The 27,192-nt window shown below is 38.2% G+C and overlaps 1 protein-coding gene across 5 annotated transcripts; it reads right to left on the bottom strand.

The window, feature by feature from the left end:
* Nucleotides 1-943: 943 nt before the first annotated feature.
* LOC121650665 (LIM and senescent cell antigen-like-containing domain protein 1) lies at nt 944-25,307 on the bottom strand. Of its 5 annotated transcripts, none has more exons than XM_042002283.1 (11): nt 25,124-25,307; nt 9,141-9,300; nt 7,645-7,711; nt 7,400-7,520; nt 6,971-7,120; nt 6,232-6,382; nt 5,021-5,113; nt 3,738-3,786; nt 3,436-3,511; nt 2,863-3,051; nt 944-1,866 (listed from the first exon to the last, which is right to left on the bottom strand). In XM_042002283.1, exons 1-10 carry the CDS (start codon nt 25,150-25,152, stop codon nt 2,907-2,909), a joined length of 1,041 nt encoding a protein of 346 aa, XP_041858217.1. In that variant the 5' UTR covers nt 25,153-25,307; the 3' UTR covers nt 944-1,866; nt 2,863-2,906. The 5 variants fall into 5 exon arrangements, with proteins under 5 accessions (XP_041858217.1, XP_041858216.1, XP_041858214.1 ...); XM_042002282.1 differs by lacking the exon at nt 25,124-25,307 and adding an exon at nt 20,185-20,390; XM_042002280.1 differs by lacking the exons at nt 5,021-5,113; nt 25,124-25,307 and adding exons at nt 5,779-5,871; nt 13,950-14,464.
* Nucleotides 25,308-27,192: the final 1,885 nt, after the last annotated feature.

Raw genomic sequence — 27,192 nt, 5'->3', positions numbered from 1 at the left:
AATACCACACGGAAGTTGATAAAACAGTCATTTAATTCAGGCATTTAATGAGATCTTTATTGTTTGACACCCAGATATACCTTTGACTGTAATTAAATGACCTATGAACTACTTGGTCTGTTACTGAATTTATGTAACACTATGATAGATGTAAGAAATTTAAAATAAAAAACAAATGCATACTGCTAGAAATAACATTTATCATTTATTCAGATCAACTGAGATGACTCTTGAATATAAATAAATAATCTTCAATTTAAGTCTAGAGCATGCACTTTGGTGTGTTATGAAAAAGATCTATTCACAAACACTGCAAAGATAAAATACAGCATCAGAGGAGAATTGGATTATGTGTGGTTGCCTCTTTCACACAGGTAGTGACCATATCAAATACAACTATGTACCAGACTATTTATAGTCCCATTGGAGATCTGCCCCACAACTGGATGTTCCTACATGATGTGTGGCTTCAGTAATAAAATGCAGAACAGTTAACATATTTTCTGGTGTCAATAATATCACAGAATGTGGATTTCTTATAAACTTATATGAGAAAAAATAAATTTCCTACGTCAAAATAAATTACAAGCGAGGCATTTTCATAATGAGAGAAGTTGGCTTTCTTTCCTAAGTGAGTCTGAGCCCCAGGAAAGTCGGTTCATTTCCATTAAGAGGATCACTTTCTCTGGATTACAAACACAGGGAACTTTCATTTAACATCACTCCCACATCCGGTCTGTACATGCCTTGAGCTGTCATGCTATAACACACACAAAGAGTTGTGAAGCTTATTGTGTTCAGTATTTGTTGACACCATGCCACAGGCATATTTCCAACAGAACACAATTTTTATAGCTACTGAATGACTGGTTTCTGTTCTTCTGTTGCCTCCATGGGCTGATTGTAATTAACAGTGAATTAAAAAAAAGACCACACAAAAAAATCTAAATAAAAAACATGGATTTATTTTATGGCATAAGTGAATTTTTTTTGGTTAAACACATGTTTAAAAAAAACAAAAAAACCTGGTGACTCAGTAAAGTTAGTGGAAGTACCAGTTAGCAAAGCAACAAGTCATAAAAAGACGTATGACATATAGTTTAACAAGGAAATCTTATCTATTGATAGTGAGTCTATTACTGTAGCATGCAGTATGACATCATTCAATTATTGATGCACAAAGATATTCTAATTTTATTGAACTAAGCTTTTGCATAGTTAAAGAAAATACATATACATTATGCATAAAATAATGCATATAGGAAAAAACAGGAAACAATTATATACACATTAAATGCAAATGCATTCTTCAGCCATTTCTTAAATAAAGTAAATTATTACAGATTTTATTTTTGGCATCACAAAACTTTTATGTCACATTTTCTCCATGTGTTTCTTAAAGCTCATGTTTTCATTTAATATAGGACCTTTGCCATGTATTTATACTTGTATATAATATAGCAGTAAAATAAGTGAATATATGGAAAAATATACAGTGCAGGATTTGAGAAATAAGGCACTTAACAGATTAAAGCCAAACATCTTGACTTGTTGGACTGAATGACCAACTATGGAGCCAAATGCCAGCCTTAGCATTTTCCTCCTCTGGCTGAAATGTTTAAAAGCAAATTGTTCCATTAAATAATAAACCTAATTGTAACATTAACCACTTAATTTCTATTGTAATGACCCTCAAAGGCCGTCAGAGAACACAACCTCTCTGTCTCATCTCCACCTGCTCAACTGTGTGTCTACTTCCGTGCAACAGTTTCAGACAGCTTCTTCAGTCTCTTCTTTAGCTCCAGGGGGAACTTCTCGTAGCACTTCTTACACACTGGCTTCATGTCAAACTCCACAAACTTGTTTCTGTGGTGGAAATATGAGCAGTTAGATCTCGACAGCTCTAAATCTGGATGCCAGTGTCAATCCCACAGCTGGTGGTGTGACAAATAGTTTGTTGACTTGCTGGTTTGTGATTGCATGCTGCCTCGCACCCATACTTTTCATACTCTTAAAAACCATCTCTATAATACAACACAAGCAGTGACATGTTGACATTGGAAGCATTTTCAGTTATTATTTTTTTTAATTTCCAACAGGACTGAACTCATTTAGAAGGATCATTAAACTCAAGTCTGGCCTTGTTGTGCTGCATGATTTTTGTTTATTTTAGTTACTGGCAGCTTAATGCTTTGAATACTTTTCTGACTTGCTGTTTCATTTTTGTTTTTACATATACCAACAAGATTATATTTCTTGCCTTGTTCACTTAGTATTTCTAATATTTTTGGTGAACTACTCAATTTTTCTGAATAACCTCAACTTGGCAGACATCATCATGTGCTCTGAGGTAAATCTACATGAAGATTAAAATTCTTAATTTCTTCTCAACGTTGGCAAATCTCTCAAAAATCTCTCAGCTGCTTCAGCCAAAGTATGTAAACACTGCCAGAACCGGGGCAGGCGTCATACCCGTTGAAACCTCTGCATTTCCTCAGCTGAGGCCAGAAAGCTGCCGGAAGTGATTACGGCTTAGCTTCTTACACCAGACACACTGAGAGATCCTAGAAACAAAGCCTTCTCTTCTCCCTGTGATTGATCTGATTTTCTTGTTTGCATAGCAAATGCCAATCTGAATCCTGATTGCAGTTTCCTGCTCAGAGGTGATCATGTGCCGAAACATTTACAGTGTTAGGCCATTCAGATTTGTTCAGTTAGTTTTCGTTCACCTGCTAAATCTCTGCTTTCATTACTTGGCCTTAAAGCCAGGGTGAATGAACTCAGAAAAACTGTGATTTAAATATTAAAGTTGGAGTGAAAAATAAAAAAAAAAGATGGAAAGCAAGGAAGGTGGAAACTGACCAAAGGAAGAATAACTGAAGTGAGGAGAAAGGCAGAAGAGAAGGTCACAGACACATGGGTATCAATAATTTCTTCTTCTTTTCTTTTGAGTCGCGTTCGCGCTTGGCCAGCCGACGTTTCATGTCATCTGGGAGGCGTTCGTAGCAGTGTTTGCACACTGGCTTCAGATCCACCTCCACAAACTTATCCCTGACACAGCAGGTAGGAAGGAGAGATGACGACAGGTGCAAAAGAAGGGAAAGACAGGAGGAAGAGTTGTTGGACAGGACAAAGACAGAGAAGGAGGAAGCATGTTGAGGAGAGAACAAAGGAGTGGGCAAAAGGGAAATGTATAGAGGCGATGAAGGAGAGGAGAGGTGGGAGAAGAATGAACAAGAAAACAAAATAAGAGAAAGGTGAGAAATCAGGGAAAAACAGAACTGAGAAACAGATTACAGCAGCAATAAGCCTCAGAAGTGAAGCAGTTGAGAAAGAGATACATGGCAGAGCATGCAGAGAAACTTTGGCTGAAGAACATGAGTTTGTGGCAGATTCAGTGAATATAATTAATGTCAAGTGAGTACAAAAACTTACTTGAGAGTGAGCTTGGTGTTACAAGTAGAGCAGGCGAAACAGTTGACACACCAAGCCTTGTTAAGGGCTGACACCACTGGGAGAAAATAAACAAAATCAGTCACATGAGCAGTATCACAGATTATCTTCACACCATTTAAATAAACCTCTTATAATCTTCAAAACACAGTGTTTAGAAATCTTTACAGAATTTCTAAATCAATCAATACGGAAGAAAAATGCTACTATGAGTAGTGATGTCAGCAGGACGGGACAAAAACTTCCTCCACAAACTATGCTTTCTAAAAAATACGTTTTCTCACCGTCTCCTTCAATAACACGATTGCAGTGGTAACAAACATCTCCAAACAGCTGAGTGTGGTAAAGAAAGAGAAACAGAAGGTTAACGGATCTCATCAGGTCTCTGCTGGCCTTCATCGTAGCTCAACATGCTGTTTTCAGAAACCATGGAGACAAGACAAAGGCTGCAGGCTACAAGCCCTCTGCAAACGTTCCAGGAAGGTCAAACAGTATTGCCAAGTAAGAAAAAATAAATAAGAAAGCTTTATCCAGCTTTCAGACACTAGGTGGAGTCATTACATTACTGTTGGTACCTATCTAAAGGTATGTCAGTTTTGGTCAAAATACGAAGCATGCCACATGCTCTATTGTTCACTCACACATCCACTATTACTGTGTATCGGTTGGGGCAACACATAAAACCTCACTTCAACCTCTATGCACTCTTTTTTTCTCTGTGTACTCTATGTACTCTTAAAAAGGATCATCCATTGTGCCGGATTTAGAGACCATACCAATATGCTGGTTTCAAAAGCTCTGAAGTTTGCTGACCGTATAAAAAATAAAGCTTATTAAAATATATTAAAATTATGTATAAATTTAGGCATAACATTCATAGAAAGTTTCTTGGTAGAGAAGGAGATTACAATTTCAAATAACTAAATGCACGAGTAACTGTGAAAACTTGCTATGAGAAGTTAAACTGTGGAATAGTCTTTCAATTGAACTAAAATAATGAAGAAGCATTATTCAGTTCAAAGAAATGATTTGAAACATGTATCTGGAGGAATATATAAATCACCCTAGACAAAAATATCTACAGAATGACTGATCTGTGTTATGTATATATGACTTATCATACTTATATTTTTGTGTTGTTTGTGATTTACAGAACTGTGTGTAAATGGTCGAGTGTAGACATTTAAACAACTGTAAAGAAAAATTAATGGCTAATTGAGAACTGAGTGTAAGAGGTTAGGACTAATAAGTATTGACATACTTCTTCCTACTCCCTTTTAGACTTTTGAGGTAAAAAAAAAAGCAAACAAAACAAAAAACGTTTTTTTAGTGTTCTTCTTAATTTAATGTCAAATTTTCATATTTTTCTGAAAACTATAGAAATTATCTGTTTTACTGCAAATGAGTTAATCAAAATTTATGAAAAAAAATTAAGTGTTGATGGAACTAAATGCTGCTAAAAGTTAAACGTCGATCTGTGGACGTATAAGCACATCTGAATTTGGCAAACTGTTTTGGAACAAATTAGAGATCTTATCTGATAAATGCTCCGTATGGTGTGTGTTACCTGGTTGTAGTGGGTTTCGCAGTAGGCCAGGCCCTTGCGTTCGTAGTGACGGTGTCCCAGGAAGGGTTTCTCACACTTAGCACACACAAAATGCTGCAAGCAAACCCAAGGCCAAGCACACATGGTTAACACAGCCATCAGTCAGTCTAAAATCCCATTCAGATTGTGTTAAAGACAGCAGTAGAGTCTGCTTCAAACGTTGTCAGGTCAGACCTGCTAGTGCATCCATACTGGAAGTGGAGAGGGTGTACAAAAAAGTGGTCTAAATAGGATGTGCTAATACTCAATTCAGTCATAAGGGGATTTTTTTTTATCTTATCCTGGTAAGATATAAACACTCCTACAGAGAGTAATAGAGCCTAATGAACAATGGAACCTCCAAACTTCATGGCTTTTACCTTTAAGATTAAACCCAATGAACTGTTTCACCTTTTCTCTCACTCAGAATTATGTTAAATCACAGTTCATGAAACTCAGTTAAATGGAAGCAGTAGTGAATTGATAGATTATCATAATTCCAGATTATCAAAGAAGTTGGCAAAGAAATCAAAGTTTGAATAATTTAATCTCAATTAGCTTTCAGGTTCTTGAATAATGTAAGACAATCTGGCCTGCAGCTGCCACCTTTTAGACTTTTTAATTAAAGACCAACATGTGAACTTAAACTAGAGTAACCCTTGTATGGAGGTGAGTAGACTGAAGCCAGGCAGGGAGACGGGGCGGCAATACACATCAGGCAGATCCTTATTCCCCCTCACCATATCAAAGTGTCGCTCACAATAGGCATGCCCGCCTCGTTCATAAAAGGGGTGGCCCTGAAATGGGCGCTCACACACAGAGCACACATGATGCTACGTGTGGAGGAGGGAAAACAGGAAGATGGACTTAAGATGTGAAAAGACAAAAGAAAAGATGAAAATAACAGAGACTGAAAGATGATGGAGAAATTATATATGCAGAGATGAAGATACTGAACCCAACTGAGAAGAAAAAGAAACTTAAAATATACAAAAAATAGCCTAAACTTAATTTGGCTTTCAAATAATATTATATACATTTTGTACTTAACTGACTTTGTAGGAAACCCACTGCAAAGTAGTCAAAATATGGAGAAACTACTGTCCTTTTAATAAAGACAGTGATAGATGTAGACAGAATAATATAAAAATGAATACAGCCAATAGATCTAGACACAAGCTATTGGATCGCACCTCCACATGCCACTGCTTGCCCATAGCATTGACCACACGGCCCTCAATGGGTCTCCTACAGGCCCCGCAGATGGGCACACCCATCTTGTCATGGCAGGGTAGACAGTAGAGCTCCCCCTTCAGCTCCCTGGCATCAGCTGTCAGCTCCTTGCTGCAAAGGAAAAGGTAAACAATATATAGCAACTTAGCTGACACTTTCATCAGATCAGGAGTTTTTAAACACAATAATAAGTATTTATCTGTTTAACAAACAAGCAAAAAAAAGAAAAAAAAAGAATTTATTTGTAAATAAAAATACACACAAATTAAATGATTCAAAGATTCTATGCAGGCACACATGCAGGGTTTTTGTGCCTGCAACCACAATTGCATAATTTGTCCACCAGATGGCAGTATAAGGTATTTGGCTAATTAGATTTTGGCTAAATAAAAATTTACTTTTTTTATAGACACTTGTTTAAAAAAGTGATTTTTTAAAAAAGATAAATTAAAACAAATCACATAATAATGGTATATAAAATAATGTAATTAATTAATTAATTGCAATGAAGTCCAGCTGCAGAAGCTGTTATATCAACGCAAGTAACTTGCCAACCCTCTGACATGGCATCTCAAGTCTGAAACCAGTGTTTCTTCAGGATTATTCATAGCCGGGAGCACTCAGCTCTCTCACTTGCTTTGTGCTGTGTATAATTTGTGAGGCTGACACAGCTGGTCAGGTATGTGTTTGCGTGTTTACCCGCAGTTGTTGCAGTTGAAGTGATCAGGATGGTACGGGTCATTCTTGAAGAGCAGAGGCTGCTCATCAATAATGGCATGACACTTCTGACAGATGTACTTTCCGAGGCCACGAGCTTTCTCTCTGTTATGGCATGGACGACACAAGTGCCTGATGGGAAGACAGAAGTACGTGATTAGACATTTCATCTCCTATGTTGGGCCAATTTGTGTTTCATCTCATCTGGGAGGTTCACCCTTCCACACGGCAATCAAGCTTCTAATGTTTCAGAGCAAAAAGAATTAAATTTTCTGACAAAATTTAAAGAAACTTTACCCAAAACCTGTCTTGACATAATAAAATATAACCAGTTTTGAAAATGATCCAATTCTGACACAAGGCGTGATGCAGAATCAGTAAAATAACAGTTATGGTTATAACAGGACTGACCGTCCAGCGTTTTTGACAAATCCAACATCTGCAAGAACAGCTTCACAGATATCACAGCAGAAGCAGTCTGGATGCCAACTGTTGTTCATTGCCTTGATCACACGGCCAATAATGAACTCGCCTGGGAGAAGAACAAAAATTTTTAAGGAAGTTTGTAGTAGTTCAGGTATGCTACATCTCTCTAGTATCCCTGCTTATATGACCCTGAAGAGATGGGACAAAGTGAGGTAAATGGATACACTCACCACACTGATGACAGCAGGGAGCAAACAACATCTGGAAATCATGTTCGCAGTACTTCCTGCCTTCAAACTGTTAAAGAAACAGAACACCATATTGAGAACACCATAAGAATCAGTGATTGTATATAGATCTAGGCGTGTATTTTGAAGGCATTTTTTTTTACAAATCTAGAGAAACTGAAGACTTTTTTTTTAAAACCCATGTTTGAATTGACTGTAACCACAGACTGTAAATGAAAGGTGGAGGTAGCCACCATGACGTCACGGTCTGGTTTTAGGACTGTCATTTTGAAGCCTCAAGGCTGTCTATTGTCTCTGGTACTTACAGTCGGAAGTGATGTGCAAAGGATGGATTTGAATGAGAAGCTGACCATAATGTAAGGGTCCATCAGGCAGCTCACAGGATCAGCTTGTTGTGTTTAAATGTGATTAATAAACAAAAGGGGAGTTTACTTGCTTTTCATTCAAAGCTGCCCAGTCCAAAACATTTAAAGTTTTTAAATTATTTAAATGTGTGAGTTGTATAAAAAGCATCCAGCACTCTTTCTCAGAAATTATGAGTAAGATATAGATAATTAGACCTTTTTCCCCAGGACCAGGTAGTAAAAATCCTAATTTCAGTGGTAAAGATGGGCATTTTTAATATGTAGGACCTATAGAGATTAACCAAAAACTAAGATCAACATTGGCAAAGCATTCATTTAATGTTATAATTTTAGTAAAATCATTGCTCTGCACACCTATTTCTACACTGCTTTAGTACTTAGTCCAAAGGAAAACAAACAAAAACATACATAGGCAGACCTTTGAGTCTTAGGGAAAGAGAAAAGATGCATAAAAACGGAAAATGTTTATTACATTTTAATTACAGTACTACTGCTCAAACAGTGGGATAACAGTTAATATTCAACTGACTGTGCATCCATAATAATAATAAGTACAAAAGTGAATGATAGACCAACATCTTTGGCTTTCAAGTTTATATCGAACAACCTTCCCTCTTTTGAAGCAGCATAAAGAGCCTCAGATTTTCAGAAAAAAAATCATCTGACCTCATTTTGAGGCCAGCCAGCAGACAGGTTACTGGAAGCAGGCTTCTAATAGTTCAATACTGCATTAAGGCTGCGCTCACCTTTTTTTTTACTCACTTCAACACGGCAGTTTCTTTATTTAAAGAAAGTGCATCATCTCAACCCCTGCATTTAAGTGCTCTCTTGTTTAAAAGGAAATAGTTTATCAGTCAATGACAAAAGTAACTCTGGCTGTTTTTCTTTTGTAGAGCAATTTCTGTGTTCATAGAAGTTTCATGTAAACCTACAGTTCTGCCTACACATGGTTAAATATTTACTGTATGTGCAAGTGTAAACAAACACTGTAGACAATAACTTCACCATTTAGTGCCTTTAGAGTTAAAGGTGTTTATTATAATCCATTGTTGTGAACCTGTGACTGTGTCAAGCATCTTTTCTTTTTCAGTTCATAAGCAAACAGCATGTTACCTCGTAGAAAAGTCCTTCTGGGAACTGCTGGAAACACTGGGCACACACAAAGCACTGCTCATGGTAAAGTTCCCCATTGCTGTTCACTATCTTCTCTGCAGGGGCGAAGCCACTCTTGCAGCGCTCACACATGGCATTGGCCAGTGCATTGGCCATGTTGCTGAGGAGAGGGAAAAACAAATCAGGATGAATGAGCGCTTGTGTCAACAAAAGACTCCCAGATATACAAAAAAAGAAAGAAAATCACATAAAATGAATACAAGCTAAATGGAAAAATGCAAATTCATTACAGTTAACACAAATAAACACATATTCTTGCTGCTACTTATTATATATACAGAGTGAAGCCACCATGAATAAGTCCTAATTATGAGCTATTAGTTACTGTAATCTGGTTTTCACTGGTTGCCTTTTCATTAGAGAAGCAGTGTGATTACATTGGGAACTGTGTAAGGACTAATGTTAAATGGCACTACGAACAAAATATTTAGTTTTTAAGTTGTTTATTGTGCTGTATTTCAACTACTAAATTATATGCATGTTCAATAGAACATAACTGAGGTGATCATTTCTGAGAGTTCGTTGGGAATGTTAAAGGGAATTACGTCCCCCCCCCCCCCCATTTGTTCTTCTAATGTAATGAATCAACACAGGCTTTGGAAACTATGAGCTAAGTCGATAACCAGTGTCATATCAGGACAGAGCAAACAACATCGTAACATCATGATAACAGCTGGAAGATAAAAATGAAATTATAAAAAATGTGGAAAAAGTGATGTAAGATATTATCAGCTCACAATCTTGGTTCGGGGTTTATTTTGGCTCTAATTATCAGGGCGTATGGATCAGTCTAATCAGCAAATGTTGCGTAAAGAAGAAAAACTAGAAAATGTTACCTTGACGTTTAACAGCCTCACTCTGAAACATATCACTAAGCATGATCCCACTATTCTCTGTGGAAAACAGTGGTATCAGAACCTGCTCTGTACCAAGCAAAACCAAACTCTGCTTTATAAGAGTACTTAATTATGACCCTTTTTTTACTAATCAGTTACAGTAAATAGTGTTAAAAAAAACGCAACTTCAGTTGTCATCCACCAACACATTGGCATTTGTTTCTTGTTTTCGGTCGAAGGACCAAGGCAATGAGATTTGGAAAAACAAAAATTACACAATCCAACAAACTAAATAAATCTCAAGAGAAAATGTGCAAAACATCAGCTGAAGCATAAACCAGTCAGTTAATATTTACAGCATCTAGTTTTTATAGCTGTTAACAGGATTTGGGTCTTTGAGATGAAGCAAGTTTCCCTGTCATGTAAACAACACTTTGAATTGGTCCAGTGTGTATCTGATTGGATTGATTGGATAGTGTGCTAACTGGATTGATTTTTAATTTGTTCTTTTTTTGCTATTCCTGCCCTGAGTTGGATTATCACTGCTGGGAACTTTGAGCGTTCAGGAAGCAGAGCAGTGATCTCTTTTGTTTTTCTTTGTATTTTTTACCTGCCTGCTTTGATTATTTCTGATGATGTGAAGTGGTAAAAAAATCTAAAACTTCACCTTTTCACCCATATATACTTATCATCCTGATTTTCATAAGAATAAATTGTCAGAAACAGAAAATTTGATTTATCAATTAATCACACAGCCCTACAAATAAGCATATCCTCATTCCAATACTTCCAATAACAATCGTGTTTAAAGCCTGACTGTGAGTGGAAACATGTTGGAGACAGATATGTTGATATGAAAAACACCAAGGAAGGAATAGTGGAGGGACAACAGCTTCCCTGCTTTATTTTAAAAGGTCAGAATACCACACGTGTATCTAGGCAACACACACACACACACACAAGACTATGTAGGATTTTTATCCAATTACAGCATCTGTTCATTGTAACTTACATTAACTTGGTAATCATCAACAAATTCAACAAAAACCTGAATTTCTTTTAATTTTCTGAAGCTTTATCCAAAAGTAGCCATGTTTCTACCACTTGTCGATCAAAGCTTTTCATGAGTATCTGCCGCATCCACATGAAAAGACAAAGGCAACTGGCATGTCCTTTAAAAATAACACATTGGAGCAAGATGTTTCCAGCCTTCCCAGGCTTATCAAAAACATATTGTTTTATATACCCTGTCTGGACTGATATCAAACACATAACAAGTCCTGCCCTGTCCAAAGGATTTGTGGGAGGAAATGATACATTCCTCAGGCATTTCCATGCTCCTACCTTCCTCAAGTATCCTGCATCAAAGACAAGCCTATGCAATTATAGAACAAAATAGGGTCACTGAATCATACAATTTTAAATTCTCCCTAGTTTTGTCTATAGAAGGGGTTTACAACCAGCGGCTCCACAGCCACAAGTGGCTCTCTAGACCTTCCACAATGGCTCTTATTACTTGGCTAAAAATACTAAAGAACTAATGTTTTAATAACTCATAATGACAAATGCAATTTTTAGCAATTTGTTTTTGTTTTTTTCCATGGAATAATTGAATTTCCACAACATAATGACACTAAAAGCACTGGTAAAAAAAAGAAAAAAAATTATATATAATTATATTTATATAAAGTTTTGTTTAATGTGGTTCTTCAAAAATGACAACAAAGTGTTTTGTCTGCTTTTATTTCAGGGTTTTCTTTCTTTATAACAGGCTTCCAATACTATTTGTTTTATCAATACTAGTAGGTGTGTTTGTACCCATCCACACTACATGGATTTGGGCAAATCAGCAGTATCAACGAAAAAGTGAAAAACAATATAAATGCTAGCAGAAAAGCATAAGAAAAAGCAGCTGCTAACGGCCCATACACATGAATTCACCATGAATTCACCAAAAATGACCTGCTCTGTTTACACCAGGGATAGGCTGGACAATACCTGGCAGGGTAAAATTAGCCCAACTGACACAACTCTTCTTCTAGGACACAATCCCACATGTCATGGTTGCTGCTCTGCTGGGCCTCCAGCTCCTTGATCAGGCTCATTTGCTCCACCTGGAGTTCCTTGATTGCTCCCTCTTCTCACCTGCACCCCACCCTTCTTAAACCCTCTCCAGTCTCTGCCAGATGGTCAACTGCTGTTGCCTTGTTGAGATCCAGCCTTGCGTTATGTTTCAGGTTTCCTGTCATCGACCCTGTTACGTTCACGGATTATTCTTGCCTGACCCAAGCCGGACTATCTTGCCCCAAGTCTACCTGGATATCGAACCCTGTTTGGAACGACCACGGATTCTTGCCTGCCCCGGATAAGTTGTCTTATGTCTGCCTCTCTGTGTATGACCTCTGCCTGCCCTCACGACCACGTTGTTTGGATATTGGACTTTAGACATGATATTTGGAGTACTTGCAGATTCCTGAGCGCCACAGTCTACCCAGATCCTCTCGCCACATCCTATCGGACTGTTTCTGTTTCCATTCACTACCACTTCTGTTCAATAAATCATTTTCTATTAAACCTTCTGAATTACCAGGTCTTCAGGGAGAACCGTTACACCCACACAAGCTTTCCACCAGCATCAAAATGTGTTTTTTGCTTTATCAATACTCCCAAATTAGTCTGCTAACCTCTCACCCTTCCAATAACATGCCTTTATTTAATAACTGGTGTTTTTTATATTTGTATTTATATCTATCTTAAAATAATTACATAAACAGTTTGAAACTGATGTTTCAAACACTGGCACACAGGTGACACAGGGACATGAGAAGGTGTGTTTTTTTTTTTGTTTTTTTTAATACCTCAACAAAAGCTTTTCTTTTAATCCTGCTACCATGGCATTTGACTATAAAAGGAGTCTGGTAGTCAGTAAAGGGGCAAGGATGCGGACTATCAGTCCTGATTTGTGAATATCGTCTCTTTCCCTCCACTCTGGCCTTTCTGGTCTCCTCTTCACTTCCTGCCTTTTGTATTGCTGCTCTTACAATAAAACAACTCTACAGGCATTAAGAAAAGTCCACTAATTACTTTTTGTTTTGTTTTTATTACTGAGAGAACCCTGTTTTGTCATGTTATGATTTAGTCATCCACTGATGGCTGAGCCCAAATTGTTTCACCAATTACTGAATTCTTTTTCCAATAACAGATTGATCATGTTCCTTCTTTCCCTACAGCCTACAATGAACCCCAATCAGTCAAAAATACAGCATGTATATTTAGCTGTCCTGTCTCTCAAGCACACATACTTCAAATGCCAGCTGGAATATTTTACTTTGCATTACAACTCCCCCTTGGCACAAAAATAGCCCTTCCTGTGCGATCTGTCTTGTAGCACTCACAGTGATCCCTGTGCAAACATGGCACCCACGGCTGCTTGAGCTAATCAAACTGGCTGGTAAAACCCGGCTTCAAGCATATGAGAATTCTTCACATTCTGTAACACTGCAGTCACCTCGCAGTTAACACACCAATACCATGCCAGCCAATGAGCAGACCAAATTCCTTACCGTACACTTCTACTATAATAAAACATTTTCTCTGAACTGGCATCATTTTAATTGGCACATCACTAACAAAAATGCAGATTATGATTTATGATATGGAAAATCTCTAATTATTGTTAAACAACAAAGTCATACGTCCTATTCATGCTCTATGATACCCCACAGAGATACTACAGCTAGGTGAGGAAAGTTTTACTCATCAACTTAAAAGCTGTGAGTGAAATCTTTCTCTGGGGAGACATCTTGTTATCATGGATTATAACAGTCCACACATCTAAAGCTTTCAAGCAATTTCTACTCCACAACTAACTACAGTATTTTTGCTTTTGTCCACTAACACATCCACTACTTACAAGCGTGCATAGAAGTCACAAAACTCCTTATAGACTTTTACATCACTCTTCCGTCTCTGGGACTTGGACACAGGGACCTCAGCCTCCCCTCCATCCACATATTGATGTCTCTGGTGGTAGCCATTCATCTCTCCGTGACCAACATGGTCCAGGGCTTCGCCATCCTCAGGTATCGATGGTGGCAAGGCACGTCCGTTTATCTCCATATTCATCTACAATGGTCCGAGTTAATCCTAAAAGTCCATCTAAAACTTGCACTAAGTAAATATTATCAGAACTCCTTATTTTCCAGTAAAACTTATTAGTGATGGTTCAGTGCTGGTTTCCAGTAAAGGGAATGCAGTAAGCTGTGAGAGCTGGAAACCACATGGCAAGAAGGGGAACTGATCAGACCGAGCTGGGAGCTCTCTACCTCCCTCTCTCTCTCTCTCTCTCTCTCTCTCTCTCTCAGACACACTGTCTCTAACGTACATACTCCCTCTTTCTCTCATTCCCATCAACTCTTTCTCTTTTTTTCCACACACACCCTCAGCTCAGCCTCCCCTCCTGTTACACTCGCTGTCTATTCTTGGGCAGTTTACTGAAACTACAGAGCCCACCCTGACGCCTGTCCAGACAGAGGGAGGTCACTGTGTCATGAAAGACATACACCCACCCATACACATAAACACACACAGACTTTCGCTGTGGTTTTAAAATGTTTTGTGACACTAACATATACAGTTTTTGCTAAGTATCTCCTTATAATATAAATCTCTGCATGTATGTAAGTCTCCCAGCTGGAGCTCTTTGGGCGTTCTGGCTCAGTACTGCACAAAACCAGAAAGTCACACAGCAAAAAAATAAACACAAAAATGTCAGAAACTTAAATAGCAGGAATAGAATGAATAAAATGTTTTGGACAAACACACGAGGAGGAAACTAAAGCAAAATTAATGTGAATTTTAATCATATGTAGAGCTACCACATACTTGATTTCATCTTCACTCATGCTGCCATTGTTTCACCAACAGTGAATGTCTCTGCTTTGCAGGGCTACTGTTGTGCATGCGCCTACAAAGCCAGGCATTCAAAATAGTGTTTGGCATGTGACAAGTGGCATGTTTAGCTTGATCCGTTAACTGTGCACACACTGGCTGGCTCAGTTAGAAACTTTGCATTCTTTCAATTCAGAGTCACCATTTCCAAATAGATTTCATATGGTTTATTGTTTTTTTAAGGATCAAGTTGAATATCATATCAGAATATAACTCTTAAGATATTTGTACCAAATATATATAAAATATAGTAACCATCAAAATCCTGTCATGGCCTAAACCTAGGCATTTCTTTAAATCCTAAATTTGTCTCTCTTCTGGGTAAATGATAGCCCTTTATGTGGCTACACTGAACTGGCTTCTCAAATTAATCACCACATCCCAAAACATCAAAACAACACCAGGCCAGATCCGGAAATACACTCTAGTGAGACTAACATGTGTGACATTTAAAATCAGAGAACAGCTGTTGTGTTAATCCTGCAGAAGTAAGGATTAATTAATAAATGGTTGAGTCAACATCACAATGTTGTAAACCTGTGTGTGTGTGTGTGTGTGTGTGTGTGTGTGTGTGTGTGTGTGTGTGTGTGTGTGAAAGAGAGAGAGAGAGAGAGAGAGAGAGAGAGAGAGAGAGAGAGAGAGAGTCCAGCTGAAACACATCTGAGTGCTCTTCAATATAACAGTCTTCATGACTCCATTCTACAAATAGACACCCAGTGGACACTCAACTCCAAACTAGGTGCTGGCAGCTGCTGTTTTGTGTCTATGTGTGGGAAAGAGTACACAGTGGGGAGCAGCTCTGAAAGGGATGACCACTCTAATGCAGAGATTAATCCAAGTGTTTTGCAGTTATGATTCGTGTCTGATTTTATCACTGAAAAACTAAGAAAGGCCCCTCCATCAAGAAGCAGCTTGGATGCTTAATGACATAATGAGCCAAACATTTCAACATGAACCCTTAAAAATCCCCCAGAGCCTTTTCAAAACAGAACACTGTCTGCATAAAGCTCATTCACTTTGTGTAGGGAGAACTCAGCCACTAGTAACCCGTGTTGAGTGACTGGGGTACAATAGACCGAGGGTGGGTCCTGGACAGGAAATTCTCCGCTTGATAACTGTAAAGTTCCTGCACAATGTTCCACCCTAAAGTGCAAGCTCGAGAAGCTCTCCGGTGTCCAGTCTGACGCAGCCAAGTGGATTGTTCATGTGAATTTTCTCACCATAGTGCCAGCCAAGCTAAAGAGTGGGTGGAAAATGGCCCTAAACGGTACCATTTAAAAATGTCGAATCAGCCTGTGTTAAAACCACAGGCCTCAATTGTTGTACTTGTTGTAAATTGAGTCTTTCTTGGGAAGTCTGTGGCAATTTAAATTTTGGCAATTTACCTCACCCTGTGTTAGCTTAGTTATTACTTGAAATGACTATTTAGTGTCATCAGAAGATTAGACTGCACTGTGTTTACGCTGTTGTTCTTAAAAAGTTGAGACATTGCTAAACTAAAATATAAAAATGACTCAAATCTTCCACATTAGTCTCTGTTTTACACTAATGAGGCATCCAAAAAGATAAATCTATAGACCCCTTATACTGACCACTTGCAAATATGCATTAAACTTGTATTTGTTTTGGACATTGATAACGGGCTCTACTGTAACAGAAAAGTTAGAAATAGACTTGTTGCAGCGTTATTATGTCAACGAGGTCGACACTATTCTGTGTGAGACATGCAGAGATGCAGGGAGAGTGTTGATGTGAATGTCAACCTTGTCTTAAAAAAGACCACAGCAACTGTCAGCAGCAGTCAACTACACATCTCTGGTGTGTTTCCTCTGCAGGAGGACTTTGAGACTTCCTTAGGAGGCCTTTAAAAGTCAGTGGATGTTATGGCCGCAGGCCTTCCAGTCTGTGCATGATGATGGCAGTACGACTGCAGCCGGTGCTCATGATTGGCAGTGTGAGCTTTCCTTGGCTCCGCCCTCCCTCACTCATGAGTGGTCCACACGCGCTCCAGTTCCAGACTGGCTGGACCGTCATGATGGGAGAGCTATTTACCTGCAACACCACCTTCATTCGGGGCGACTGTGGACAGCGGGACACAGTTTTCCAGCCTGGGAATGATTTGAGTCTTGTGCGGTGCTAAGAGTTTCTGTGGTTGTGAATAGTCTGAAATTTGAGTTATGAGTAATTTTTTGAGATCTGAGTAACTTATTGTTCCTGCTTGAGGTGAGGTGACTTTTTGGTTTATAGGAACAGTTTTGGTTTGATTTTGTTTACTAATACGCCTGTGTACGTGTAGCCCATTTTTGGGACACTTTCTGTTCTGTTTTGTTTTGTACTTGGATACTTTTGGTTCTGTTTGTTGTTTTTGGTTTTGAGAGTTTTCTTTTTTTTTGTGGAGAGACTGTCATTAATCGGTATTGGATAGTAATTTATTTGTTTCGAGAACCCATTTTGGTTTGCATTTTTTTGAGCAAATAAATTGTGCACTTTTGTTTTATCCAGTGTTCAACTCTCCTTATGTTCCGTCCTTATACCCCCTAGATAAATGGGGACGTAACAGTGTATGGGCACAAGGTCAGGTCATACCAGCTGTATCTACAATAACGCTAAGAAATATAGTATCCTGTTCCAGATAAGAGTCCTACACTTGGCTTTTTTTCTGAGTAAATATATTCAAAGCATGGAACCCACAGTTCTGGATATTTATCGTATTTGCAAAGACATGTGTTTTCCCACAAAATCTCAAAGTACAGGTGAATAGAAAAATGCATTACAAGATCTTATACTATAATCCTGCAAAGGTTGGACATAAACAGCAGAAATGCGTGGTGTATTACAAAATATTATTTTTACAACTTGCCTTTACTGTTAGTCTAATGGACTCAGGCCTGAGACACACATCAAACACACCCTGGTCACACACCCCTACTCACTGTGTCAACAGCAACCATGGCAACACAGACATGAGGACTGCTTGGGCAAAACTGTTTTTCCTTCGTTGGAAGTGTAGTGCGTACACTAACACAAACACACACATGCACACACACTCAGAAACAGGGAGATGTAATAACTGTGCAAACATAATTCATGACTAACGTTTCCATTGTTCTGTGATTTGGTCTCTAAGGACATGCTGACCTAGCTAGCAATGGTCCGGCCTCAATTCACTGTCCAGGGCAGGAAAAACATGCAGCCCACAAGATAGAAACAAGAAAGAGAAGGTGGTGTTAGCACTTTCACATTCTTGTACTTCGTAATGTTGACCTTTTATTACAGATTAACACAACTTCTAAATCCATAAACTTTTAAAATTAATTGATAAAACTATTTTTATATGCACATGTTTGATACAGTTGTGAAAGCTTTTGTATGAATAAATTAGAGTCAATATGAAAAAACAACCACTTTCTTTTTAACAACTCTGTGGTCTCACTCAGTCCAATAATACACTAACAACTCTGATGTCTTCCCTCTTTTTATATTACAGTAATGTCAACAAAGCAACTTTTGTTCAACATTTACAAGCAAAACTACTAGAAATTGTGTCAAAGCCAATTATTTTGGTTTTCAGATAATTAAAACTCAACACCGTGGCACAGAAACCCCATGCAGGTACACATGCTCATATCTGTATTTGTCACTAGCTTAGGCTGAGCTGTGGGTGGGTTTAGTAAAACTTCAGTGTAGCAGAAAGCTGATGCATAAACCAAGACTGTAAACATTTTTATTAGACTATATTCAAGTAAAAAGCTTTAATCTCTGCGCATGAAAAGTCTGTTTTCAATTTTCAGCTAGTTTTATTACTGTGTTTTGTCCTGGCTTCATAATGATGATTAAAGATGTGTGGTATCTGAACATTTTCATTCTCATGTCCCCAGTGAAAAGTGAAAAGATGGATATTTCCAAGATTTCCTTTATTAATTACATATCTTATACTTGTTTTATACTAGTGCTCATTCAAATGCTGCACAGTGAAAATGGTTGCAAGAGATTATCTACAAACATGTTTTACTTATTAAGCTAAAATTGAGGTTTGTTCAACAGACTGATGATGGTTAGTAAAATACAATCTTCTTTCCAAAAGTTTAATCTTTTGTGATATTCTGACAGAAGCAGCTTTCATACGTCATCATGATACACTGCCTGGTGTAAAAACTTTGTATTGAACAAGAATGAGGAGGTAAGAAATGAAATGCTTGAGTTGACTTTATACACCTCTAAAGCAAGAGCTCCCCCTTTCTGCCCACATTCTCCACATTCCTCCAGCCACTTCAGGATCACACACACACACACACACACACACACACACACACACACACACACACACACACACACATACACATACACCCACAGGCAGAAGTGTAGCAAAAGAGAGGCTAAGAAAAAAACAAAAACAAGAAAGAGCAAATGAGAATTACTTATTTTATTATATTGTTAAACCTGTATTAAAAAGTCTGTTGGTGCTGCTCACACAACTCAGAGGAATTCAACCATCAGCTGCAGTATTTACTAATCAAACACTCCTATACATTCACCCTTATCTAGCTTTGTCGATACAAAAACACACAGGTAAATACTTATCTTTAGCTATTCTTTGGCAATGATGAATTTCTCCAGAGAAACAAGCAAAACTCTGATTTGCTCTAATGTGTGTGAATTCAGCTACAGATGATAACCAGCAACTAGCGGCCAAGGGACTAAAATACATTACAAGCTATTTATTTATTTCATTATTTAACTTTAACATGAAGCATCATTACAGCTCAATAGACAAATATGCAGCTTAAAGATGAAGACAAGTACTTATTTGACCAAATAGCACTACTTGTAATATTATGAAATTACTTTTTTTTTAAATTAAACTTAATAAAAAATCTAGAAAGAAAGAAACGTAACTTTTTATTTCTTCAGTGTTTCAGTTGAGATTGCCTGTATGGTCTAAGTCCTTTAAAACCAAACTGAAATGAAAGATCAAAGCTTACTAACTTCTCTTGAACACAGTTATTATAAAAGCAAACACTTTCCAGTACATGCTGAGAATTATATTTGGACATCAGCATTATTAACAACACAATAGACAGTAAAATGCATGTATCAGACCAGCTGCAGTAGCAGTCATCATGGATAAATCAACCTTTCATTAAACCACTCATCAAACTCCTCACAGAAGATTAAAAGCTTCTCAGAGGCCAACTCACCTGAGGCTGTTCCTCGTCAGACTTCCATAGCTGTCTGGTCTCTCCTGTCTTCGCCTGTATAAGTCTGAGTTTGACAACTCTTTCAGCCTCAAAGAGCTCATCTCTCCTTTGCCTCTCTGCCTTCCCCTCACTTCCTTCCTTCTTCTTATCAGCTGAGAACCTCACTCCACAGCAATACTAATAGCGTGACTGAGGTGTGGGTGTTACTGTTAGGCCAAATGAAAATGTTGGGTTGTGTTGCCCTCTCTCTCTTTCTCAAACACACCTCCAGGGCTCACACTCACCAGGGAGGACACATACAGAGGTGTGGTCTCTCACTGCTCACCTACCAACTACTTCTTGCTCCTCCTCCTGAAACAGGTAGAGGGCGAATGCATCACAGAACAGAACAATCATTACCTCATCTGGCCTTTGCCCCCGCTGTCCCCTCCTGCTTCTCACTGGCTTATTGTATAGAGGGCAAAAAGCTGAGGAGAAGAGAAGCTTTTTTCCTTGCTCACATCTTTTATCTTATATATCCCACAGACAAAGATGAGTTGTTTGTGCTATTCTGTATCAGTTTGAAGGAGCTATCAGAGACCAGAGGGTGGCACTTGTTTGCTTTGAACAGTAAAATGAAAAAGGAAAAAAGAAAGAAAACTGCACACTGCAGTTTCCATTTTCAAGTTTTAGTCATGCAGTGCTCTTGAACTGAATTTGAGCTCGTCTTTTGTAAACTGTAATTATTGCCCAAGAAAAACAACAAACCATTGAAAAATAAAAAGGTCAACCTATGAATAATTCATCACAGCATTATGTAGGAACAAGCACTTCTCTCTGACAAACACAAAACAAAGTTGCCTCTTCAATATGCTTAACTGAAGATCCTATCAAAGCCAGGACAGAGTTTTCAGAGGGGGTAGAAGAAAACAAGCAGCTAGAGGAAGGAGTTTGATTATCTTAAGAAGACTGAAGGGAGACAGTTTTCAATTCACTAAATATCACTACGATTAAAATAAATATGGTTCTAGAAAAAGGCAATGTCACTTTAAACAAGTTGATATCAAATAAATTACTCACTGCAGGCTTGATGGTGATAAAAAGCTGTGGGAAGAGTAATGAGTAACAGCATGGATCACCTTGATATTAAAAGGTATATACCAACAAAGAACAGTTTATAGCATGCAGATTCCCCTTCAGCAGCTTGCCATGACCTGTTCAGCATTCCTCATGATTCTGACAGAGTCATGTAAGAGTAAATGCCCAACTTCAATATCAGCTGCAGCAGGGTCCCAGCAGCACTGGCTGACATGTCTAAAGATGACACAACATTACCCATTAATCTGCATTAATGCAATCAAGTAGATTTGTTTAATTGAACAGAAGCAATAGCAGGAACAGAATTTAAGTTTAAATGAAAAAAGTTTTAAAAGTAATTAAATCGGTCATTTGCGGACTTTAAAATGAAGAAAACTGACTGTAAAATGTAAAAGTAAAGGCTTTATTTTGGGGTAATGTTCTTAGTTGCTCTAAATATGCTGAGATAGCTGTCTTGTTATCACACACCCCCACCCAACTGAAGCTGAACACATATTTCCCACAAGCTCCACATACTCCCTTTATAATTATGCTGCCCCTTTGTGGACAGCAGCAGTATTACAGATTTCATATCAAGTGAAACATTGAATCACAAAACAGAACAAACTCACAGCAGACTACTGGACAAAATGCCACATATTGCATTGACTGAGGGGTTAATGTTTATTTTCTTCTTTCCTTTTTTAAAAATCTGAAACCACCAATATATTCTTCTTGCACATTCTGATCATGTTAGGTTTAATTAATCTATTTTTTATATAACAATCACAAACTGAGTCATACTGTCGCTCATACAATAAGTATGTACACTACTCTAAATGCTGAGCCACAAAGGAAGATTTCAAATAAAATTGAACTTGATAAACAGTATATCAGTGCAAACGTGCAAGAAAAAAGTGGAGACTTGGGGATAATATTCTTACAATTACAAAAACCGATAATAACTAAACATATCTTACCAAAATTGCATCCAACTGTAGTGAGGATATGTTAGTTGTTTCTCAAGTTCCCTTTACTAAACACTCCCACTGCAGTTATGTCAGACTGCATGGCCTAATCATTTCCTGTTTGTGGTTGCTGTGTGTGTACAATATGTGTATGCCAGAGGGTGTTGTGTCCATTTGTGTGCCTGTGTGCCAGCGCTTTATGTGCTTGAGAGAGATGGGTGGACGTAAAAACAGTTTAGGACTGTTCATCATGTTGGAGGAAGAACGTGAGGATATGAGGGGAGTGTGAGGGCGTTAAAAGAGGAAGGTAGAGGTGTGAGGAAGCGCAAAGAGGTGACAGTTTATGACCAAACCAAATGGATGATCAAGTAATTAGCACAGAGCTGTGAGTGTTTCTACCAAGCTTCTATAAAGAAGGAAAATCCCAAACAACACTGTTGTTACATTGTCTGTATGTAGATCTTTCATAGTCGTAGATGTCTCCATGGTATGGGACAACACTGTCCGTCATCATAAAAAGAGTGCAAAACATGATCTCCATATGTTTGCAGACTAAAATCTTCCTATAATGTAATATAGTATACAATGTTTAGGTTACATGTCAGGGAAGAAAGAACTTAGATGTCCTGTAAACAGGAAAGCCCACATACTAATACTGATGAGCCTCTGTAAGAAATGATAACAATCACACCTCCTGTTGTTCCATTCTCTCTCTACACCACTCTGCATTTATTCATTATCGAACGTTTCAAAGCTTAAAAAAACAGATGGGTAATGAAAAGCTGAAAAGTCTAGTAGAAGAGTGAAAAAGGATTTGGGAAAAACCTCTAACTGTACAGCAGGAAATACAACTACAAAACAAACAGAAACTAATGGCGTAAGAATGTTAGTCTATTAAGAGATTAGACAAAATGATCCTTTATTAAATAAATGAAAACAGAAACATCAGATAAGAGAAAGAATAACTACTCTATTAGAGGCTATATTTCTAACGCATGTCCTCCATCAACATAAACATACTGTTGAGTTGTTTTCACACATGAACAATAGGGATGTTCAGGAGAACGTTAAATTGGTCTTGACTTTATTTTTGTCATTACTGTTCATACAAACACTCTTCAGCAGATTATATGCAGGAGAAATGTCTCTCAACAGAAAACACGTGGACGTAGATGAGGAGAGAGACTCTGAAGCCATGCATACTCCCTTAAGGTGAATGAAAGGAGTCTGTCTTATGTGGAAGAATTCAAGTTTTTAAAATGAAGTAGAAGTTTAGCCTACTTTTTGTACTTTGTACCATTAGTGTGGTGGCCAAACAGGAAGAGACAAAAACAAGATATTGCACCAGGCGAAGAGAAAATATTATTCATGCCCTCACTTGTGATTAGACATCATATGCTACTAAAATTACTTGCAGTATGAGCCTTAGTTATGAATATAAAAGATGTAATACTTAGTTAATTGTACATGTACAGCTATAATATAATTCCCAGACATCAAAGTTCTCTGGTAAAAGCTGAATTATTTCATGTATTAAAAGGCAATAATTGATTGTAATCCGTGTGTGCTGCAATCATATTGCTTAACACCAAATGCATCCAGTTACTGAGTGAGGTGAAATCCTACATCTCCAAACTTCACTGCTTCCAAACAAGGACAAGTCTACACCGGAGGCTCAGACGTTTGACTGAGCTCTGGTTGTATCAACACAGAGTGGGATCAGATAAAAATGTAATGCAATGGGAATGCAAGGATTCTTAGGCTGTTAAAGACTTGCCCCCATTCAAGCTTGTATTGTCTGTTCAGTGTGCTTTATGAAAGCTGGATTCATCCTAGGCCATAAAACATACAAGCAGGGGGGAAAATACTCTGAATAGCAGTCTCTGGGGAATGGATGGTCAGGAAGTGGTTTGGAAAGCAGAATCTACTGTCCAGTGACTAAATGTGGACATTCCTAGGCAGGGAGGAGGCTGATCTGCAAAAAAGAGGGACATCCTCTGTCCTTTGCTTTTAAACATCTTTCTCTCTCCTAAGCTGGAGTTTCAGGTCAATCTAATGTGAGCACAGGTTGACACAAAAATATTACTTATTCCTAATTATTTATACATTTAGAAATAGTCTGGGTTGTATAAAAACAAAGCTGCCCTACTTTAAGTAAATTAACTAAAATCCCTGATGGGAAGATTACCTCGACAAAGAGTGAAAGAAAAAATATATCATTTCTTTGTCTAAACGGAAGAAGACTCAGCTAGTTGTCAAATGTGTCTTAACTTGTTATCGCTGACTGACACTTAACATTTACCACAGTAAATGCCAGAAATATTTTATCTGAACTTGGAAACAGCATGTGTGACCACAAACCTGGCTCGAGACCCTAAAAGGAGAAAGAGTCAGACATGATGTCAGAAGGAACATGGTAGCATTGGTTTCTTTTTGTGAGATGCTACAGCAGAGCTAACAAAGTTTGCTGCAACTGTTCGCAACAATTATTCATCAAGTTATATTTATGTCAGTCATGCATGCCACACCAGTGTACTGCAAATCCAAACAGCTCTTTCAAGAACATACTGTAAATGTAAAATAAACTCTTGCTGTATCTTTTAGCTCAACTCAAAACACGGTAGGGGGCGCTCGCGCCAAGTCCAGGCTGTAGGTACACAGACAACAATTGTTAGTATTTTGTTAACAAACTAACATTCTACGAAAAATGTCATTTTCTCGCATATTGGTTTAGGTGCCTTATAGGTTTTCATATATAAATTCCAAATATAGCTTAAACGTGTCAGCTATACAGTAGTTTTCCAGCCCATCAAAAACATTGTATAGCGGACTTTTTTTCTCCATCGACAAACTGTCAACTTCTTCACTTTTCCAATAAATGTGTTTTCAATGAAAAATAAAATCTTTTTACTTACCCGTTAGTCATTTCAGCAATGCCGAGCATCTCTCCACACTATCTCGGACCACAGAAAGTGTTTTCTGAACTCTACTGCAGATGTCCAGATGTTGTACAGTCTGGGATACTGTGGGAAGAGGGGGGCTGGTTTCTTTCAGCACAGAATGGCGCATACGGACGGCCTCGCCTCTGTCCACCAGCGGCTCTTCACGCGACACTTCACTTCCGCCTTCAATCTTCAAAATAGTTAGCTTTCGGTGCAGAAGAGCTTGCTTGTTTGATACACACTTAAACATGGGGTTTAAAGATTATTCCTTTAATTTGATAAGTAAATTAAAAATATAACTAAATTAAAACTAAAACACTTTCTGACACTGTTTTTCCCGAATATGAGGGCTGACATGTAGGCTGAGAGTACAGCCCTCCGAAGGGAGGGTTTAGTTTCCTGCCTTCATAAGCTCAGGTGTGGGCAATTATTGCTTCTGTCTGGAGCCTGGGAGATGCGTGGTAAGATTTTTTGGTGTGAGTAAATGTAGTAGGGTTGTGTCCTAATTGATCCTGGTTGATGTATGTTCTGTAACTCCATGTTTAAGTAGGAATTCAGGCCTCGTCTCCTCATCAGAGCGAGAGTAGCCAGCCTGCAGCTGTGCAGTGTCTCCTTTTAAATCACGACCTCAGAGTGGTAATGTAGAGGGTCAGTCCCTCCAAAGTTCAACCTTAACTTAAACTGTCGTCAACTGTCCAGGAGTACATTGTTATTGTGACAACTAATTGCTACATTTTCTATAATTGCAGGGTAATGCATTGCTTGTCAATTTGTCAGTGAAAAATTTCTGAAGCTCATTTTAAAAATCTAAATACCTGCTTGATTACCTGTCTGTAGCACATTTGTACAGAAGTAAAAAGTATCCATGCTTGAACATTTGAGAAACAACAGGATCCAGTCATCATGAGAAAATACTATTTTTCAAAAACCATAAGAGGATTCTGTGTTAGCCACTACACAAGTTTCCAAACATTCCTCATTGCCCTGCAGAATCCCAGGGGTGAGAGACCAAACTTCAATTTTTAATTTTTATTCCACCCCGGCCCAGGGCATAATTTGACAGCTGCCTTTTGCTTTCCTGCAGTTTGTCACAGACCAGCAACTGAATGTCACACTAGCTGTATTGGCTGATTCAAAGGAAAGCAAGATGGTGTAGTAAGAACTAGCAAAAGTGACAGAACAAGAGATAACTCTTTACTTCAGTATAATTGTTGTTGGATTTTTGTTTTTGTGTGAGGAAATGTAAGTGTCAAATCCTCGTAAAGGGACTCCTAAGCAATATGCCCAGGCTCTTTATTAGATAGTGAGAACCATCTCAGGTGGTTGACAGTTGCGCAAACCCAAGGGACAGAGAAGCAGTCTATTAGAAGGCCGACCGACACCAACACTGCACACTTCTGTAGGGATAAAGAATTTATGCTTTTATTTTACAAACCGGAAATGTTTACATACTGTTTTCCTGTGTATCTGTGGCAGCTTTAAATTCAGTCTGCGAGCTGTATCTGAATTACGTTTTTATAGATTTTCATGGCAGGAAACAGCAGGACCCACCCTGGAAAGTCACCGCAGGGTCCTGCTTTAATGTGAACACATTAACATATCTGTCATTAGACCCATGCCGCCCGCTGCTCGTGCATCCTCTGTAGTCTCACTGAGGCTGCTGCTCGGGATACAAGGAAAATCTTACTTCTCATTATTTTGACCACTGGAAAACTATGCTGAAGTTCAACATGGCGGGTGGGTGGCGCGAAGAAAAAACAAAGGACTATTCTTTTGATACTGTTCAGGTTATTGCAAACTCAGAGAAAGTGAATCAATCTGTCAATTGCACCCTGCCCGCCACGGCAAAATAAAAAGATATGAAACGACTGTAAAGTTTAATAGTACAGTACTGAGAGTGAAGACCAACAAAGGGTTAACGATGCTGCTGCTGGGCCCAGAGAGGAATAATGGCATGTTTACTTTTACTTCCAGCAGCATACAGTAGCCATTATTTATTTAATGTTTCCTGTCCTAACTGCGTCATAACACTGGTACCAAAT

Source organism: Melanotaenia boesemani, chromosome 12, assembly GCF_017639745.1.
Source record: "Melanotaenia boesemani isolate fMelBoe1 chromosome 12, fMelBoe1.pri, whole genome shotgun sequence".
NCBI lineage: Eukaryota > Metazoa > Chordata > Actinopteri > Atheriniformes > Melanotaeniidae > Melanotaenia > Melanotaenia boesemani.
Note: the sequence above shows the minus strand (reverse complement) of the source record. Positions and strands in the feature narration are given on the sequence as shown.